Source organism: Daldinia caldariorum (genome assembly GCF_022478825.1).
Source record: "Daldinia caldariorum strain CBS 122874 unplaced genomic scaffold F4812scaffold_4, whole genome shotgun sequence".
NCBI classification, from domain to species: domain Eukaryota; kingdom Fungi; phylum Ascomycota; class Sordariomycetes; order Xylariales; family Hypoxylaceae; genus Daldinia; species Daldinia caldariorum.
This window is the reverse complement of record NW_025953040.1, coordinates 389631-407053: the sequence shown is the minus strand read 5'-3', so window position 1 is coordinate 407053 and position 17423 is coordinate 389631. Positions and strand designations below refer to the sequence as shown.

At 48.1% G+C, this 17423-nt stretch overlaps 6 protein-coding genes across 6 annotated transcripts; 2 read left to right on the top strand and 4 right to left on the bottom strand.

The window, feature by feature from the left end:
• Positions 1 to 186: 186 nt before the first annotated feature.
• F4812DRAFT_420090 (Hus1-like protein) lies at positions 187 to 2094 on the top strand. The gene is made up of 4 exons (XM_047933411.1): positions 187 to 403; positions 494 to 599; positions 679 to 1591; positions 1682 to 2094. Exons 1-4 carry the CDS (start codon positions 361 to 363, stop codon positions 1706 to 1708), a joined length of 1089 nt encoding a protein of 362 aa, XP_047792029.1. The 5' UTR covers positions 187 to 360; the 3' UTR covers positions 1709 to 2094.
• A 318-nt stretch (positions 2095 to 2412) lies between these two features.
• F4812DRAFT_457115 (uncharacterized protein) lies at positions 2413 to 4077 on the bottom strand (the record flags this gene model as incomplete). The annotated part of the gene is made up of 1 exon (XM_047937112.1): positions 2413 to 4077. The coding sequence occupies one exon, from the start codon at positions 4075 to 4077 to the stop codon at positions 2413 to 2415; it is 1665 nt and encodes a 554-aa protein (XP_047792028.1).
• A 219-nt stretch (positions 4078 to 4296) lies between these two features.
• On the bottom strand, positions 4297 to 6109 carry F4812DRAFT_420086 (FMI1 protein). The gene is made up of 2 exons (XM_047933409.1): positions 5292 to 6109; positions 4297 to 5224 (listed from the first exon to the last, which is right to left on the bottom strand). The coding sequence occupies exons 1-2, from the start codon at positions 5634 to 5636 to the stop codon at positions 4502 to 4504; spliced, it is 1068 nt and encodes a 355-aa protein (XP_047792027.1). The 5' UTR covers positions 5637 to 6109; the 3' UTR covers positions 4297 to 4501.
• A 49-nt stretch (positions 6110 to 6158) lies between these two features.
• On the bottom strand, positions 6159 to 7530 carry F4812DRAFT_457113 (Fructosamine kinase-domain-containing protein; the record flags this gene model as incomplete). Its single annotated transcript, XM_047937111.1, has 5 exons — positions 6159 to 6288; positions 6337 to 6800; positions 6926 to 7225; positions 7279 to 7397; positions 7458 to 7530. 5 exons carry the CDS (start codon positions 7528 to 7530, stop codon positions 6159 to 6161), a joined length of 1086 nt encoding a protein of 361 aa, XP_047792026.1.
• Positions 7531 to 7887: 357 nt separating this feature from the next.
• Positions 7888 to 13307, top strand: F4812DRAFT_300693 (uncharacterized protein). The gene is made up of 6 exons (XM_047931219.1): positions 7888 to 8040; positions 8090 to 8626; positions 8685 to 8735; positions 8798 to 9088; positions 9136 to 10101; positions 10160 to 13307. The coding sequence occupies exons 1-6, from the start codon at positions 8038 to 8040 to the stop codon at positions 13148 to 13150; spliced, it is 4839 nt and encodes a 1612-aa protein (XP_047792025.1). The 5' UTR covers positions 7888 to 8037; the 3' UTR covers positions 13151 to 13307.
• On the bottom strand, positions 13194 to 14865 carry F4812DRAFT_469802 (multidrug resistance protein; the record flags this gene model as incomplete). Its single annotated transcript, XM_047938910.1, has 5 exons — positions 13194 to 13489; positions 13547 to 13609; positions 13659 to 14320; positions 14366 to 14452; positions 14541 to 14865. 5 exons carry the CDS (start codon positions 14863 to 14865, stop codon positions 13238 to 13240), a joined length of 1389 nt encoding a protein of 462 aa, XP_047792024.1. The 3' UTR covers positions 13194 to 13237.
• Positions 14866 to 17423: the final 2558 nt, after the last annotated feature.

The window sequence follows — 17423 nt, the reverse complement described above, 5'->3', positions numbered from 1 at the left end:
GTGCTCTTGGTCCCCGAACGGGCTGACGGGGGGAGCTGAAATGGGGGCAGCAGGGGGGTAGCAAGCATAAGTGTACCGCTTACCCCGCACTATATACCCACTATGGTAGGATAAGCTAGGATTAGTAGTAGCTAGCTTAGGGCTTATCGATTAAGCTAACTAAACCGTATCAATCGTTTTGTTGGAGCACGAGCCGTCAATATCCATCCATTTCCATACTTCTTTTTACCCGTGATCGAGCTTTTTTTTTGTCACTGTTTGTTTGCGCGGTTGTTTGTCGCGTCTTACGTGACAGGTCCTTCGCATATAGCCAGTCATACTTGAGATCATGGTGCGCTGTCTTGTGCGGACACCGCCAATATGAGGTTTAGATCGGATCTCAAGAATACACGCACGTTTTCGAGTGAGCTAACTACCTGAAGCTTCTTCTACTTAGGATATTCCTTGAAATATCTACTTAACGTTACCTGGTTCTGATTGTTGGTGTAATTAGAATTGGTGGCCGCTCTTTCGTCCCTCGAGAAGATCGCCTGGTTGCGTCTTGACGATGATACCGTCCGCTTCACCGTGATCCCGGATACCGGGTCGCAAGTCTGGGCGTTCGTAGACCTTTCTCCTATAGTGTTAACCTAGGTAACCAAAGTTTACTATTCTAACCGGTCTCTACTTGCTGTACAGGTCCTTTTCCATGGACTTCATCTTCGACAACTATGCTCTCCAATCCGCCGAACCGAACAACACCATCAACCTCGAATTACCTCTAACCCCTCTCCAGCGCGCCCTCAAGTCCGCCATCAACGGGTCCTCCGCGTCGATCCGCCTCACAAAAAAAGACGGCATTCCCGTGTTATCCATGACCGTCACGACCATGGTCAAGGAACCTCAAGGCGCGGCCCGTCTCGGCGGTATAGGCGCAAACCCCTTAGGCGGCGGCGGCGGCGGCGGTGGTGGTAACTACGACGACGACGAAGACGGGGTCTTCGCGCAAGAGCCCCTCGAGACGAACCTGCGCCGCGAGCGCGAGAAGATCGTCACCCAGGACATCCCCGTGCGCGTCCTGCACCCGGACACCGTCGAGACCATCATGCAGCCCAAAGTCCGAGAGCCCGATGTCCACATCCAACTCCCGCCCCTGCTTCAGCTCAAAGCGATCTCCGACCGTTTTACAAAACTCGCCGTAGCTTCCCGCACGTCATCATCCTCGTCTTCCGCCGCAGCAACAGGAGCCTCGTCGTCGTCTTCGTACTCGCCCAAACTCGAGCTCAGCGCCAACATGCACGGCGGGCTGCGGCTGCGGCTGGACACGGACTCGCTCAACGTGGAGAGCCGGTGGTCCGGGCTCGAGAACCCGGAGCTGGACCCGGCGCAGCTGCCGTGCGCGCTCGAGGACCACCCCAGCACGCGGTTCCGCGAGGCCGGGCCCGACAAGTGGGCGACGGTCCGCGTGGACGGCAGGGACTGGAGTAAAGTGCTCAGCGTAGGGAGGCTCGAGGGGAGGGTCATCGCGTGCTTTGCCGACGACCACGCGCTCATCATGTACGTGTACGTCCCGCAGTATGACGATACGGGGGCTGAGGACTCGGTTGTTACGGTGAGTTTTTTTTAGTTTTTTTTTCGGTTTTTTTTCTGGCCTGCTGTGCTTGTCTGTGAGAAAGAGAGTGTGCTAATGAGTTTTATCTAGTATTATGTATCTTCTTATAGTGCTTGAGGGTTTAGGTTCTCATATGTAGGAGGTATCTAAGGCGTATGGCGTTTTAGGCCTTATACGGCTTGCTTGGGCGAGGCTAGAGTGTTTAAGAACGGATAGATAAATAGGTACCTAAACTAACCTAAGAACCTAATGCTAGTTTCACCTTTTGTGTTCATGCCGATGAGTTTGTCGTTACTGGATTAGGTAGAGTATTCTACGCATGGAGCAAGACGCAAGTCGAAATTACTGGCTACCTAGCCTAAGGGTAAGGGGTTCGACATGCTGCAGTTGTTTTGCAGCTGGGTACCGGAAGTAAAATAGCGCCGTGAATGTATTTCTATACATGCTTTGAGTTGGTTTGGATCAGAATACGATATGTGTCAAATAATCTAAGGATGGCTTTGACAGGTCATCTACTTCAGAGAGGTACTCCTAGAAAGCTTCCGTCGGGATCTGGTGTGATATTTATCTGTCTAACTCCGCTATCCTTGGCATTGTGCAGTTCATAATTTACATCATATACTTTTATCTTCCGCTTACTCATAAGCTATTCTATAACCCCTATATACATATTACACGATCACGCGAGTGGACTGACTGGCAAGGACATGCTATACATACATACATACAACAACATCATCATCATCCCTTTTATCTCTTCGCACGCCTGGCTCCTTCCAACTCCGTTTTTAGCGACACAACAACAACAACAACAACTACAACTACAACTTCAGAACAAGCCAATTCTGCTTCTCCTCTCCCTCTCCCTCGCCCGCCTTCACCTTACCGTCCTGCACCACCTGCTCCAGCACCCCCCGCACCGGCCCCTGCCTCTCCGTCCCCCCGAACCAGCGCTTCGGCCCCGCGTACGCCGCCACGAAGCCGTCTGGCCCGGACACGCAGATCAGGTCCGCGCCTGCCCCGGGTTGGACGGAGGAGGGGGATTTGCCATTCCTATTGTTATTACTATTGTTGTTTTTGTTGTTTTTGGTATTGGTGTTGGTGTTGGTATCTTTCACGCACGCGCACGGCATCGAGAACCGGCCCAGGTCGTTGTCGTCGGGAAGGATGACGAGCTGCTTCGGCGAGTGCCATGTGCACGACATGGAAGGGGGAGTAGGAGGAACAGCAGCAGCAGCAGCAGCGCTGGGGGCGGGAGAAGGGTTTGCGAGGGCGAGGCGCAGGTCCCGCTCTTCGATGAATCGTCGCTCTTCGTCGACGAAGTACGAGATGCGGAAGTGGTCGGGGTGTTTGGCTTGTAGCTCGCGGATTTGGTGCGCGAGGGTGGACTCGGCTGGGATTTGGGTTGGTTGTTGTTCGCTAGGTGCGTCTGATGGCGTCGTCGGGGCTGCGCTGCGCGAAAACCAGCTTGATCCCTTCCCGGCACCGGAGCCTGGCGGATTTTGCTGTTGTCGACCTAGCGCATCGGCAGCGTGCCGGTTCGCCCATAGGATCGAGACGGTAGGCTTGTCCCCTTTCCGCTCGCCCGCCGTCTCGGCCTCCGCGCTGTGACCATCCAACACCTTCCGCGCAACCTGCAGCGCAGGCGCGATTCCCGTACCTCCCGCGAGGAACACGACATGTCTGCCAACATCGCCCAGTCTCCGCTCGACATCGAACCCGAGATGCGGGCCCCGCAGCCAGACTTTCTCGCCGACCTGCAGCTTCGACAGGTACGTCGACATCTCGCCGCCATCGACCTTGCGGATCAGGAACCTTAGCTCTTCCCCCTGTCCTTCCCTTCCCGCTTCCCCTTCCCCACTACCAGCACCCCCGCTACCCCTAGCAACAGCCTCCCCAGCCAAAGGCGGCAAGGGCGTATAATGCCTCGCGATCTGCAGCTGCGGCTGCTTGACCTCGACGGACCAAAGACCGTGGTCCCAAGCCCTCTGCAGCAGCAACGACTTACTCCCTCCTCCTCCTCCTCCGCTGCCTCCGCCTTGGTCGGCGCGAACGCTAAGCACGAATACCGTAGGAGACACTTGCTCCTTGGAAGTGATGGTGAAGGGGCTGAAGGACGTCATGTTCATGGCGCCGCCCTGCGCGTTCTTGCTCTTGAGCACGGCGGCGACTAGGAATGCGCCCGCGAGGCCGGCCAGGTTGAACAGGATCCATGGTCGCCAGTTGCTTGGACGGCCTTGCTGTGGCTGCGGGCCGTTGGTTGATGATGATGGTGGTGGTGGTGGGGTTGTCTGAGCGCCTTGGGATTGTCTTTGTGGGAGACTTGAGAAGAAGAAGTGTTGGCTTTGAGAAAGATAAGGGGTTGTCTTAGGCTGGAAGCTCCTGGGTGCGACTAATTGGCGAGGTCTAAGACGGACGGCTTGAGATCCCGGAAGTAGGCGCGGTGTCAACCGGCCGGCGCATCTTATTGTTATTGAGGAACTCATTTGTTCTAACTCATATTCAGACCTCCAAACTGGTAATCCTATAATAGTAAAAACACTCACGGCCTGTATTGCGGATGCTATATAGATTGGCCAAGTGAGCTGTGTTTTTTGTAAGTGAGATATAAGTGAAAAGTTGAGATTGCCGGAAAATTGTTTGTTTTGGCAGCTGGAACAGACTGTCATGTTGAGTCTTGCCAGTTGTAAATGTGCTAAAGGCACCTGGCCATCACGACAACTAAATCCAGCACACTCATCTTATTGAGAGTTAATATAATGCTATGTAATCGACGTTTTGTTGTTCTATTTTAATGATATACCCTTTTTGAGTGCACTCTTTATTTCGACACTATTTCGTGAGTTGAGGTTTGAGGGCGTATCTCATAATACAAGACGATACCGCTTCTAGATGCAATGTAGTGGTAGTCTATAATCTAAGAAGCTCGCTATTCTGGTTTATCCCGCCTCTAAAATGGTCCATGATGATATTACCATTTACAATAGTCTCCTTGATAACTCCCTCTACATGCTTCGGCTCTATCCTGCCGTACCAGATCCCGTGGCCGGCTAGCGGGTGCGGATTACCCGCGTTATTCTTGAGAGTTGGCGGTAGGTAGACGATGACGTTTCCGGCGAACTTGTGTCCTCCGATATGGCTGATCTGCCCTACCCTCGCCGTGCGCGGCGTTTCCGTCCCCGTGGTAGTGCTGCCGGGCAGAGGTGGCGCTGACACGCTCTCGTTAATCGCCGGCCCGTGAAGAACATCTATTCCCGCCCGCGGCAATTGCTTCTCAAACTCCTCTTGCAAAACGGGTCCGTAGATACCACATCTCGCATCCCGCTCTCCATGACCGCAAATCAACACCAGTATATCCTCGACGTCGCGAACGCCATACAGTAACCGTTGATACGCTTCTTTCCGTGATAACCTGTCCTTGTGTATCGGAGACAGCCCCTCGTTCATCGGATGCAGCTTTTCTGGGAGAAGGTAGCCTTTGACTAGAGCTTCTACCGAGTCGAACGAGACTCTCGGAAGGAACGGGATATACTTGAAACTAGGCACGAGGTAGACGGATGTTGTTTGTACCTCGGGTCGTCTGGAAATTGCGGAGGGGAAAGAAGAGTTTATGACGGAGACGTTGTGGAAAGGCTACATGTATTCTCTTGCATTAGCTAACTTGGGAATAGCCTTCTAATGCTCAAGTAGCAAGACTTACATCGCTGTACACGCCCCCTCGGCCTATCAACTCCTTAAGATCGGCAGCCAAGTTGTCGCCGCTGTTATCCTCTTCTATGCGCGACGTCCAGTCGGTTTTGCCGGTGCAGATTATGACCTGTTGCGCGTACGACGCTATGAGGCCATTGAGATTGGAAGTCCTATCGATGCTCTGTTCCGGCGGCAGCGACGGCGTGTCGGCACAATCGCACGTTGGTTCCGGGCATTTCGGGACCGTGCTCACACATCGCGAGGTTATCGTTGTGCGCGGAATCGTGTTGTGTCTTGTTCGAAACGAGGCGGCGCGCCTCCACCAGGTAGCTCTAACTAACGGTCGCAAAGACATGGTGATGATGATGACGGTAGGACGGGTTCGCAACCCGCTGGAATACAAGTATATCTGGTGAGAGCCATGTTAACAACTCTTAGTTGTCTAAGATGGATACTCGGCCTGGTACTTTTTTTTTCTTCTTTTCTCTATCTCCGTGCGGTGGTTCATTCTCAATTACGTCGATTTTGCCGGGTTGTACTGTACTGTAACTCCGAGAGGTCGGAGTTCCGAACTGACGGGTCTGCGGGTCCATTAAAATTGGAGCAGTAGCGAACAATGGGAGCTTACAAAGAAGCAACCTTGTATGTACAATTATCCAGAACGCAACACATCTGATATACATACAACTGGATGATATTGGATTGAAACTCCGAGTTAAATTGACATAACCTAGCTACCTAACCTAAGGTACCTCAGGTAGGTTAGATCCTTTTTTCCCCGTAACTATAACATATAACTTTTGGCCTTCCCTCAGTTCTTCAATATATATTCTATCATGCAAGTTGGCACAAGAATAAACCAAGTATACATCTATCTCTATTCCAACTGCTTTATCTCGAATGGTATCAGGGTTCCTGTAACACTGATATCTTTTTCCGGATCATACTTCTCGAGAGTATCCAAAGGGCCATATTTCTCGCAGAGATACAGCATGTCGTTATAAGCTCTGTCAAGTGTTATTTATTATACCTCAAATTTGGGAAGCAACACTAACATTTTCCTCGAAGGACTTCCCGGGTGTCCAGCCGAATCATTTAAATATGGATGGATGCTGTAGAGACGGTTGCGGTCGTCCCATTCTTCTGCTGGATCCGAGGGCTCGATGTGGCGCTGGTACGCGCGCATATACTTTAAGGAGTTGAAGTAGTATGCCCATGTACACCGCCAGGTTCCAAATTCCATTTCGTTATGGGCGTACGTGCATCCCGGATCAAATAAGACTGTCTCGCCTGTCTTCATATCCGTTCCCACATTTCGTTCCCAAAGGTCACCATGTATCAAGGCGGGTGTGATCTCACGACCATCGGACTGCAGAGCTCCTAAGAGTCTAGGGATGACTACGTCAATGAGTTGTTTGCAAGCCGCGTCGTATTCTGGCCAAGGACCATTCGTGTCGTTGTCGTATTTAATAACGTCTTTGAGCTGATGCGTAAATGACATCGCCCAACTCTTTTCCCACTACATTGACGTAGGAGGTAGTTAATGGTAAGATTCTTCAAGTAGGTTCTATGGGTTTTGACCAAAACACGCTTCGTGTCTCATATAATGCAATAGAGTGAACTGAGTGGCCAAGGGGTGCTTACAGTTACAGTACGTTCCATTTTGCCGCATACTGTGGGAACAGGGTATCCAAACATCCCATTTGGAGATGTGCCTCGCTGGTGAAGCTCTGCTATCTTAGACATGAAAGCCTCGGGCTCTGGTGCTGTGGAAAAATCCATATCATGAAAGTCACCTAGAAAAAAGTATACCGTTGATCCGTCTTGTTGATATTCACCCCACCCCGTTGCCTTCGGAACTAGTCCGGTTATAACATCGTTGATAGCGTTCGCAGAGTGAAACTCTCCCTCTACTAGTGGACGGGCGCCTTGACCCGTAGCGCGCTTTATTATGTCTTGTGTGAGAAGCTGATCATCGCGTGGGAATATCCCCTTACCTTCAAGAAGTAGCTCTTTGGGCTGCCATCCGGAAGTATAACAGATACCTTTGCTGTTTTAGTCCACGCCGATATACCGCTCGACTCGGCAGATATGATACTGGTACCACTAGGCATAACTGCGAACGGGGATCTCATGTCAGCAAAGGTCACAGTAATGCTACGAAGAATTTGCTTACCTTCCAAGACAGCCTTGTTGATAAGGAAGTTCCCCTCAATTCCCGTAACGAATTCGGGCGAGTCAGCAGCCATTTTTCTCCCGTTACAAAACGTGAGGAGACTTTGTTAAAAAAGATACCGGGAGGGTTATAATGTATTAAGGCCGGCGCGATACTCGGAAATTTCACCATACACTACAGGAGCGGGTCTTAGCCCCCAATGTCGGCAAGGCCAGCTGAATCGTATCTCGGCGCTTAAATTATCAGTCCTGAACGAATCGTGGCTTTATTACAGAAGATCTACCTATGTGCACATTGAAGCTGCACTGAGCCCAAGTTGGAAGCGCTTATCGCAACTATCCGCTCATTGATTCGCTTCAAGTGAAATATCCCTGTTATAGGTGTACGTAAGGGGTGGGGGTTAGCAGGCGATCCATCACATTCGCCAAACGTGAAGGAACAATTTGAATAGATGACCCAGTACCATATTTCTCCTAACTTCCCATGCCTCTTGTGTGCATAGCGTATGCTCATAACAACATAGGCAATGGACACCTGGGATTAATACGACTTGCATGACTGGAGAATATGCCCAGACAACATGGTCAGTTATCACTTTCATTGTTCTGGACTTAAAAGTAATGTTTTATTAGTTTCGAAGACTCTCCCATTTCAGGAGGAAAGACCGCGACGAAAATCGCGTACCACGGTTTCATCGAACCGCGTCTGAGCCTCAAAGTTCTAATCCAAGCCCATCCGGTGTTTCGGAGCCAATTCGTGAAAATCAAGTCGAGTCTAGAGCGAGTCTTCATTCATCCGCACCTGTAAGAGTTGCCAATGGTGATCTTAACTCTCGAAGACACAGCGAAACCGAAGCTGGACCACTTGGTCTGACTGTGGTATATACCCCCGAAAATGCTCACAAGGCAGACATCGTCTTTATACATGGACTTGGGGGGACTAGTCGGTGGACATGGTCGAAAAACAAAGATCCAGATCTATTCTGGCCACTGACATTCCTACCTCTTGAGCCAGATCTTTGCTTAGCTAGAATACTAACCTTTGGTTACAATGCCAATTTTCGCAAATCTGGGAATATTGGCACTTCGGTGCTAGACTTTGCCAAGGATCTTCTTTTCGATCTCAAATTTGCGAAAGACGATCACAAAGAAGACTTGCGCATGGGAAGTGTGAGTATCACCGTGGATTGGTAGTTTCGAAGCATGGCCTAATCTTGCTTGACACTAGGTACCGCTGATATTCGTTGTTCACAGTATGGGAGGGCTCATAGTTAAGGAGGTGCGCATACCTACCTGCTTTTAACACGAATAGCTCTATACCAATATACTTACAAGTAAAAGGCATACATGCAAGGTCAGAACGATCCCGAATACGAGTCCATCATCAAGGCCATTTCCGCAATTACCTTCCTTGCCACGCCGCACCGCGGGACACATCTTGCCGAGACATTAAACCGTATCTTACAGACGGCAATGATCACAAATTCGAAGCAGTATATATCTGACCTTGCGAAGAATTCTTTCACCTTGCAAAAGCTTAATGAGCAATTCCGGCATATTGCGCCTCGGCTGGATATTGTTTCTTTCTATGAAACCCAACCCACTGCTATTACTTCGAAGAGCCCCCGAATAGTACGTAGACCACACTTCATATGTAGATTTTAATTAATATCCTTTAGATGGTATTGGAGAAAGACTCCTCCGTACTTGGATATCCTGGGGAAACCTCTAAAGCACTAAACGCAGACCACCACGGGGTATGCAAGTACGAAAGCCCCAGGGATCCCAACTATATCACTGTTAGGAATGTACTTAAGTCACTCCTCAGCAAGATCATATCAACAAGTAATTCGAGAAAGCCAGGCCCATCAAGTAGAAGAGAATCGCATGATCTAAGGTCTTTCTTAGTCATTACGGAGATACCAGCCATAGACTACAGTTTCTTCCGAGACCAATGGGTACGAGGCACTTGCGAATGGGTCCTCCAAGATAAAGATTTCATCGAATGGTATCAGGTATCTGAACCGACATCCTCGCTCTTATGGTTGAGCGGAGGGGCTGCAACTGGGAAGTCAGTGTTGTCCTCCTTTATTATCAACTACCTGGTGGAGCGAGACGCCTGCTGTCAATATTACTTCATAAGATTTGGCGATCAGAAGAAACGGACCCTAAGTTCGTTGCTACGTTCAATCGCTTACCAGATAGCTTTGACGATCCCGAGCTTTTTACAGAGACTCCTCGAGCTTACCGACGAAGCCGTTGATTACGAAACCGCAGATCCAAGGACTATCTGGGAGCGTCTCTTTAAATCCATACTATTCAACATGGAAGACCAAAAGCCCCTATACTGGGTGATAGATGGCCTAGACGAGGCGCACGATCCTCGCGCGATCATCAAACTCCTATCTGACGTCGCTTTCTCTTCAATCCCGCTTCGCATCGTCCTCGTAAGTCGTAGAATTTCGGAAATAGAATCTGCCTTTCAAAAAGTATCCAACTCTTTGAGATCGAGAACAATAAACATTGAGGGTCACTTGGAAGATCTACGGTGCTATGTGCGGCAGGAACTAAGTATGTCCGGTGGTTCAGAGTTCAAAGAAAATATTATACAAAGGATTGTGGAGGGGTCTCAGAATAATTTCCTTGTAAGTCTCAACCTTTCCGGCATAAGAACCCTCCTCCGCAGTTAAACTAATTGTGTAGTGGGTACGACTCGCTGTTAGCAAGCTGAATCTATGTCATAGACTCGCAGACGTTGAGATCGCACTTCAAGAATTGCCAGTCGGTATGGAAGCACTTTACGATCGCATGGCATCGTCGATTGCCCAAAGGCCATCCCCGACGGATAGGTCATTAGCATCAAGTATGCTACAGTGCATTGCTTGTTCGTTCCGCGGATTGACGGTCACAGAGTTATCGCAGGCCTTAGACGAAGACATATCCGAGATATTGGACTTTGAAAGATCTATTGTAGACCTATGTGGCGGATTTGTAGCCGTTGATAACGGCGGGAACGTTGTGATGATACACCAAACTGCACGCGAATACTTGTTGAGCGACAATGGCCATCCTTTCAGCATCGATCCCCAGGAGGCCCACGAACGCATGTTCAAGAGCTGTATGAAGTGTCTTATGACCATTGGCCTTCGAGCAAAGGTGAACCGAAACCAAAAGCCCGAGTTTATTGATTACGCCTCAACTTATTGGTCATCACACTTAATGTCAACATCCTTCGATTCTGAACAAGTCGGAAAGGTTCTTAAGAAATTTTTGACCAGCCACTGGGTTCTGACATGGATACATATCCTTGCGTCAAATAACCAACAGCGAATACTTATTCAAGCGTCGAGGAATCTTTCGAAATATTGTCTTAGGCAACGGCGTTATTACGCACTACAAACAGACAGAGGACAACAAATCGTGGAACGAGAGCTTCTTGAAAGTTGGTCCATAGATTTTGTCAAGTTAGTAGGGAAGTTCGGTATCCATTTACGCCGAGATCCAGAGTCGATATACAAACTTATTCCACCTTTCTGCCCTCGAAGCTCCTCGGTCTACCAGTTCTTCGGGAAGGCAGAGGTAAAAAACATTGCCGTATCAGGCATATCTACCGAGAACTGGGATGATTCCCTTGCGCGCATATCACCCAGGTCTGGCAGCTATGCATCGTCTATCTCGGCCTCTGGGAACCTGGTTTGTATCCTTGCTTCGCCAGGACATGTATATATGTACGACTGTTCAACTTTTGAAGAAACGCCGTCCTCTCCCATCCAACACGGTGAACGTTTATACCGAATGGAACTCAACAGCACTGCCAGCCTGCTAGTTACCTATGGCTATACAACGATTAAAGTGTGGGAGACTTCGAGTGGAAAATGCAAGTTTTCAGTTAATAACATCCCTTCAAAACCTCGACCACTTTCCATACGCTTCATAAGAAATAGCACCAGCATCCTCATCGGCAGCGAAGATCGACGGATACGATCCTTCGACTTGAGCGACGAATCTTCAGACTTGGAGCTTGTAGCGGAACTAGAAGAACCGGAGCTTGAGGGACACTTTTTAAATTCATCCAACTACATGGCTTTGAATAATGACGGGACGCTAATAGCTGTCGCCTATCGAGGTCATCCGCTTTCTGCGTGGGAGATAGATGGGCCTGTCCATATCGGGCATTGTTGGAGGACTCGCGAAGAGGCTGCGAGAGGTGAAGTCATCGATGCCGTCTGGCACCCGCACTCCCCCGAAATACTAGGTCTGTACATCGAAGGAGTTGTTTTCAAATGGCGTCCTTATGATGGTGCGGTTATTGAGATGCCAACAGGAGCATCTAGATTAGCAATCAGCGGGGATGGTAACCTGCTCGCCACCGGTGACGCACATGGAACTGTGAAAGTTCACACCACATCCGACCTTGGATTGCTCTATCAGTTGACCTCTCAAGATACTGTCCTAGGACTGACATTCAGTCCTGACCATCGGCGCTTTTACGATATAAGGGGGTACTACGGGAATGCATGGGAGCCGAATGCGCTGATGAAGTTTTCGGATCAGACGGAAGGTAATATAGATGGTGGAAGTGAGACCGAGAGTCTCAACCATAGCCTGTCAATGTACTCTAACTCGACTAAGAAAGTTGACTCCATCACGGTATTGGCGGCAGCACCAACCGGACGCTTATATAGTTACGGTACGGAGACCGGAGCAGTACATATAGTCGACTTGCACAAGGAAAAAGATATCGACGTTCATGCGAAGAAGGGATTTTTAAGTATAGAGCAAATGAGTTGGAGCCAAAATGGGCGGTATATGTGCTTTGCCGACTCCAGTAAAAAGGTTTACATTAAGTCAATCACCCCGGGCACAAGCACTTCGGAACCAGTTGCGGAAACCAAAGCGGAGATCTCGATGAAGACTATTGCGAAAGGCCCCATAACACAATTACTTTTCCAACCCAACTCCAAGAGTCTCTTGGTTCTCACGTCCAAGTCAGCACACACAATCTCGATCGAAACATTAACAGTTATCCAATCGGTGGAACTAGATGCGCCTGACTGCAGGTGGATTGCACATCCGGAAGACATGAAGCTAGTTGTGGGGTTCGGGAATAGGCGGATACAAATTACCACCTGGGACCTAATTCAAGTCCAGGCTTATGCGACTAACTTAGGAGATCATGCTGTTGTGAACAGAGTTCTTGCTACCCAGGATAAAATGCACTTGCTCGTTCAGACGTCTTCTGAAGCCCATAACTCAAAGGAGAAGGAATTGCATTATTTCAAGAGTTCTGACCTAGGAGTATTATCGGAATCGACAACAACGATTATCCCGAAGACGTTCCCTCGAGATATATCATCCGAAGTCGCCCTTCCGCTTGCGTTTCGTGCCCAGGATCGCCTCATATATCTCTCTGGCAACTTTTCGGTCTGTTCCTGGAGGCTTTCTTCTGATCCGAACACACATAACATCCTCATGCCAAGCAATCATACGACTCCTACAGAATCACCAGGAACCCATAATCGCCACCAATCTAATAATTCTATCGCAAACCAATCTAGAGAAATCTTCGTACTTCCGGGAGATTGGGTTAATAGGGACTGTCTGTCCTTATGTACCGTCTGGGGTGCAGAGCGATCTTTCCTATGTCCAAGGAACGGGGAGGTGGCCGTTGTCAGGTGCCGGGACTTAATCTAACCCCTCTGCCAGTATCGCACAGCAAACAGCATCATTTGCCGATAACACTCTTTTTTTCTTCTTTTTTTTTTTAAAAAAAAAAACATACTACGATGAATCTGAGGCTATCCTCCATTGTCGCCATTGCGTCCCTTTCTGATAGTCCACTAAAAAGAGGCCTAGGACAACCAAGCATAAACCGCCCATGAATGTAAATGTCCAACCGATGCCCAGGGCATCAATCAGATTTTGAAGAAAAGATACTGTAATAGCAGCTAATGTACAGCGCACGATGTTACTGGAAGCCTGGGCAGCCGCCGGGGTTCTATGGTTCTTATCTACCAGGAGGGTATTGTAGATCTTGAAGTCGTTCAGCTAGTCTGGGGAAGAGCATACATATGGGAGGGGGGAGCTTACGCTGAAGTCGAGCTGCATACACAAGCCGGCGACGAATTGAAGGACGAGGGGAATTGAGATGTGCTACCTTGTGTAAGTTTAAGTATACGAATAGGAGGAGGAGCAAGCTTACCTTGTTGTAATGTAATGTCCAGCCAAAAGCGATAATTGTCATAGTTGTGATGATCAGGGGTGTCCATATAACGCTAAGACGGGCCTTTTCAATTGGGAAATTGTCCAAATCATCTCCAACCACTTTGTCCGTTGATAAGTCACGTTTCGTTCTGGCTCTTCGGTATGCTCTGTCAAGTAGGGGTCCCGAGAAGAAAGTAGACACCATGCCGCCGACACCGAAAGGAAGGTATATTATACCGGCCTGCCACTGGTTGAGATTATAAATGTTTATAAATAAAACGGAGAGCGACGCATTAATGCATGTATATACGACGTAAAGTAAACCGCAGGCGAAGATAATGGTAGCGTTATCTTTACGGGTAAGTATTGTCAGAGACTTCAAGGGATTGGGAATCCGCCGCGCTTGCTGCGCACTCTGGTCGCTATCAGGTACCCAGCGGCGCATTAATGTCGGAATCGGTAGTCGTAGATGTTTTGGTGGCCTAACCGATCCATTCCCAACGATACTCCGAGAGGTTTCAGGGAGGAAAAGAATGATTATAACCAAGCACAGTCCCGCAGCAATGGACAAAAACCAGAAGATCCAAGTCCAGCCAGCGGCATAGCTCAATGCACCTCCTAGTATTGGTCCAATACTTGGCGCAATTGTTATACTTACTGCTGTTAGTAAAGTAGGAGGAGGAACTCAGTTATGAGGCCTTACACACGCGAAGGACACAGCGCTTACGAAGGAACCTCTTTCCGCCGGGGACGCGACGTCAGTGATTACGCCGTAAGCAACCGAAAATGTTCCTGCACTCAATTAGCGTCAGCACAACGACCCCAAAGCTAGGTAGATAAATCAAGTTCATGCCCGAGATTGCCAAAGCCTGCAAGACACGAAGACCAAGCAGCGCATTATACGACTTTGACAAGGCGATAACAATATTCGCCACTACGTAGAGGCTCAGCGTAACCATGTACACAGGCCTGCGACCAAGGACATCTGCGGCGTCACCAACAAGCGTGGGCGCTATCGTCGCGACCGCCATGTACGAGGTGATAGTCAAGTTGATCTTATCAACCGAGACTGAGAGGTCCTCGGAGAGCAGGTGTACGGCGGGGAAGTAAATAAAGCTACTTAGAGTCGAAAACCAGGCGGCGTACGAGACCATGGAGACAATACACCATTTCTCAGCTTTGGTGAACACAGAGTACCTGTCCATGGCTCTTGCGGATTTCTAGGGCACTCCCATTAAACTATATCCAGGTAGATGAGGTAGGTAGTTATTGTTACAGATGTTTTCTCCGAGTGTGTACCAAATGCGAAGTTGATAAGGGGATCAGCAGGACCCCTTCTATATATTTACGAATTAAGAATGCGGCTGATATCTACAGGTAACCCCGCATGATCTCCCGCCGCCGATATGCGGCGAGTTCAACGGCATGCATAACTGGGTTGTGTCGATCGTGAGCCACGTAGCCATGGTTTAGGAGATAGAGTATTAATCAACCAATTGGGAGCTTTGGCTATGATTACAAACATTACGATTATTAAACGACTAACTATATTTCTCAACTGGAAAGGCAATCCTATATAATTCAGGGGTTTTGATGTTGTAACCTATTGAAGAGAATGAATATGTAGCTAACGTAAGAAACAACTAGATGAAGACTAATTTGTGTTTTCTAATAGAGATTGTATTACTGTTCTACAAATTCATGAATACAAATTTATGACTACACGGTCAAAGGCAATGCCAACGAGTTAACATTAAGCTAGAACTAGTAGATACCTAGGAGGTAGGTATGTTTAGGCATACTGAAGTTACTCTCCCAAGTTGGACGAAGTGACAATTAGGCACTTACCTGTCATTTGTCTCTGATAGTTAACGGATGTCATAAGAGAGGTAGGTACAAAAGTAGAAAGATGTGTTGGTAGAGCACATGGGAACCTTAGAGGTAGGTATCTCGATATTAACTGGCAGGTACCTAATACAAAGACAAGCTCCTTAGAGGAAGGAACGCATTATGTTGTTGATATTAACGGCGTGCAAGTGCGACTTAATTTGATGTACCTACCAATATGCCGCGGGCAGGAACAAGACAATCTGTAGTTTCCTGCCGGAGTCTTTGAAGAACTGAAGACCTAAAGTGGCAATAGCAACGGGCTTTCGTGCTTGCCTAATGAGCTTCCGTGCTTGCCTAATGTGTTGTTTGGCTGCCGTTGCAACAGGCAAGTGCTGGTTGCTTAGGCAGGTTTGTCGTTCTTTCCTCCTTAGAAACTGCCGGCTGTTGCTACGGCGGTGAGGTCGGCGGTGAGGCTTCGTAGGGCACTATATAAGTCTGCGCACATTCCCGGTCCATGGAATTTTTTTTTCTTCTCTCTTCTTCCAACTTACCAACCATCTAACAACCTTATTCAATTCTACAAACTAACCACCGTTCCTAATAATCACCGTTCGGAGTAAAGGGCGTGATTACCTAAATTACATTTCTCTCTTTCTTCAAGTTACCAACCGTCAAACAACTTTATTCAATACTACAAACTAATTACCGTCCGGTGTAACGGGGTGCATTAATTGCATGCTTACACTCAACTTTAATCACTTCTTGTTGATTCAACGGAAAGACTGAAAAGCTATCTGCGAAACAATTTCAGTCTCAATGATCCTAACCTAACCGCCTCCGGCTTGTTTAATGTAAGTTTCAGGCCTCTTCTAATTTGAGCTACCATATTTTTTATTGAAAGGCTGAAATCTAACTTGTTTTACACAGTCTACTTATTTACCTACTTGTTCTATTCACTCTTTATCAACATACCTATCCACACCCGCAAACCGGAATGGAGATCTACTCCTTACCCAACTCATAACAGTCATCATTCAACAAGTATTAATTTCTCTGTTAATTACCTATTGTCTAAACCAACAACCTGAATGGTACCCTCCGTACCGTGGCTTCTGTTCTGATCATGTCAACTTCACGCTTCACATTATTCCAGTATGATTACCCCCTCCACATGGTAAGTCTATCATTTTTAGATATTGTGCAATGTATGTATAAAGAGGTAACTAACTTGCTTGGGTTTAGTGGGTGCAATGGATATGCGTTCTTTACAAGGTAGCAACTGTATTATGAACTATACGTAGTGTCATTAACTACATGTTGTTGTCTCTATACGAACTTTACTGTTGCCGACTATGCATTGTTAACAATGTATAATACCGGCGATGGTATACTATCAACTCTGTATACACATCGCCGGCTATACATATCGGCGACTATATACACTGCCAACTATGATTACATGTCCATCGGCAACTATACATTGTTGACTATTCTAGGTTCTGTCCACAGTACAAGTATGCGGCTATTTATCCCGTATACTATACATTGCAAGTTACCACTTGTATATTGTGAACTACCTGTCAGCAAATACAATCAACACGACTGGGCTCCTCTCGACCTTCTGAAACATTCTGAAACCAACGACAAGAGTTATCTCTTCACTGCAACCCTGAGATTCACACACAACCCCAGAATCCAACCCAACAAATATTCTAACTCAATTTGGGGTGCCTCTTCTCAACTATTCACTTATTTACCCCAGCTTAAACATCATTATCACTTGGTCACCATCACCTGTACCATAACAATAATGATGGGGAATATCTATTTCGACCGTGACCCTGTCCCTGTTCCCGTAGCCCACTGGGCTCTCGGAATTTTGCCCTACACCATCATCTACCTGAAGAACCTATTCTACAGCATCTATGAGATC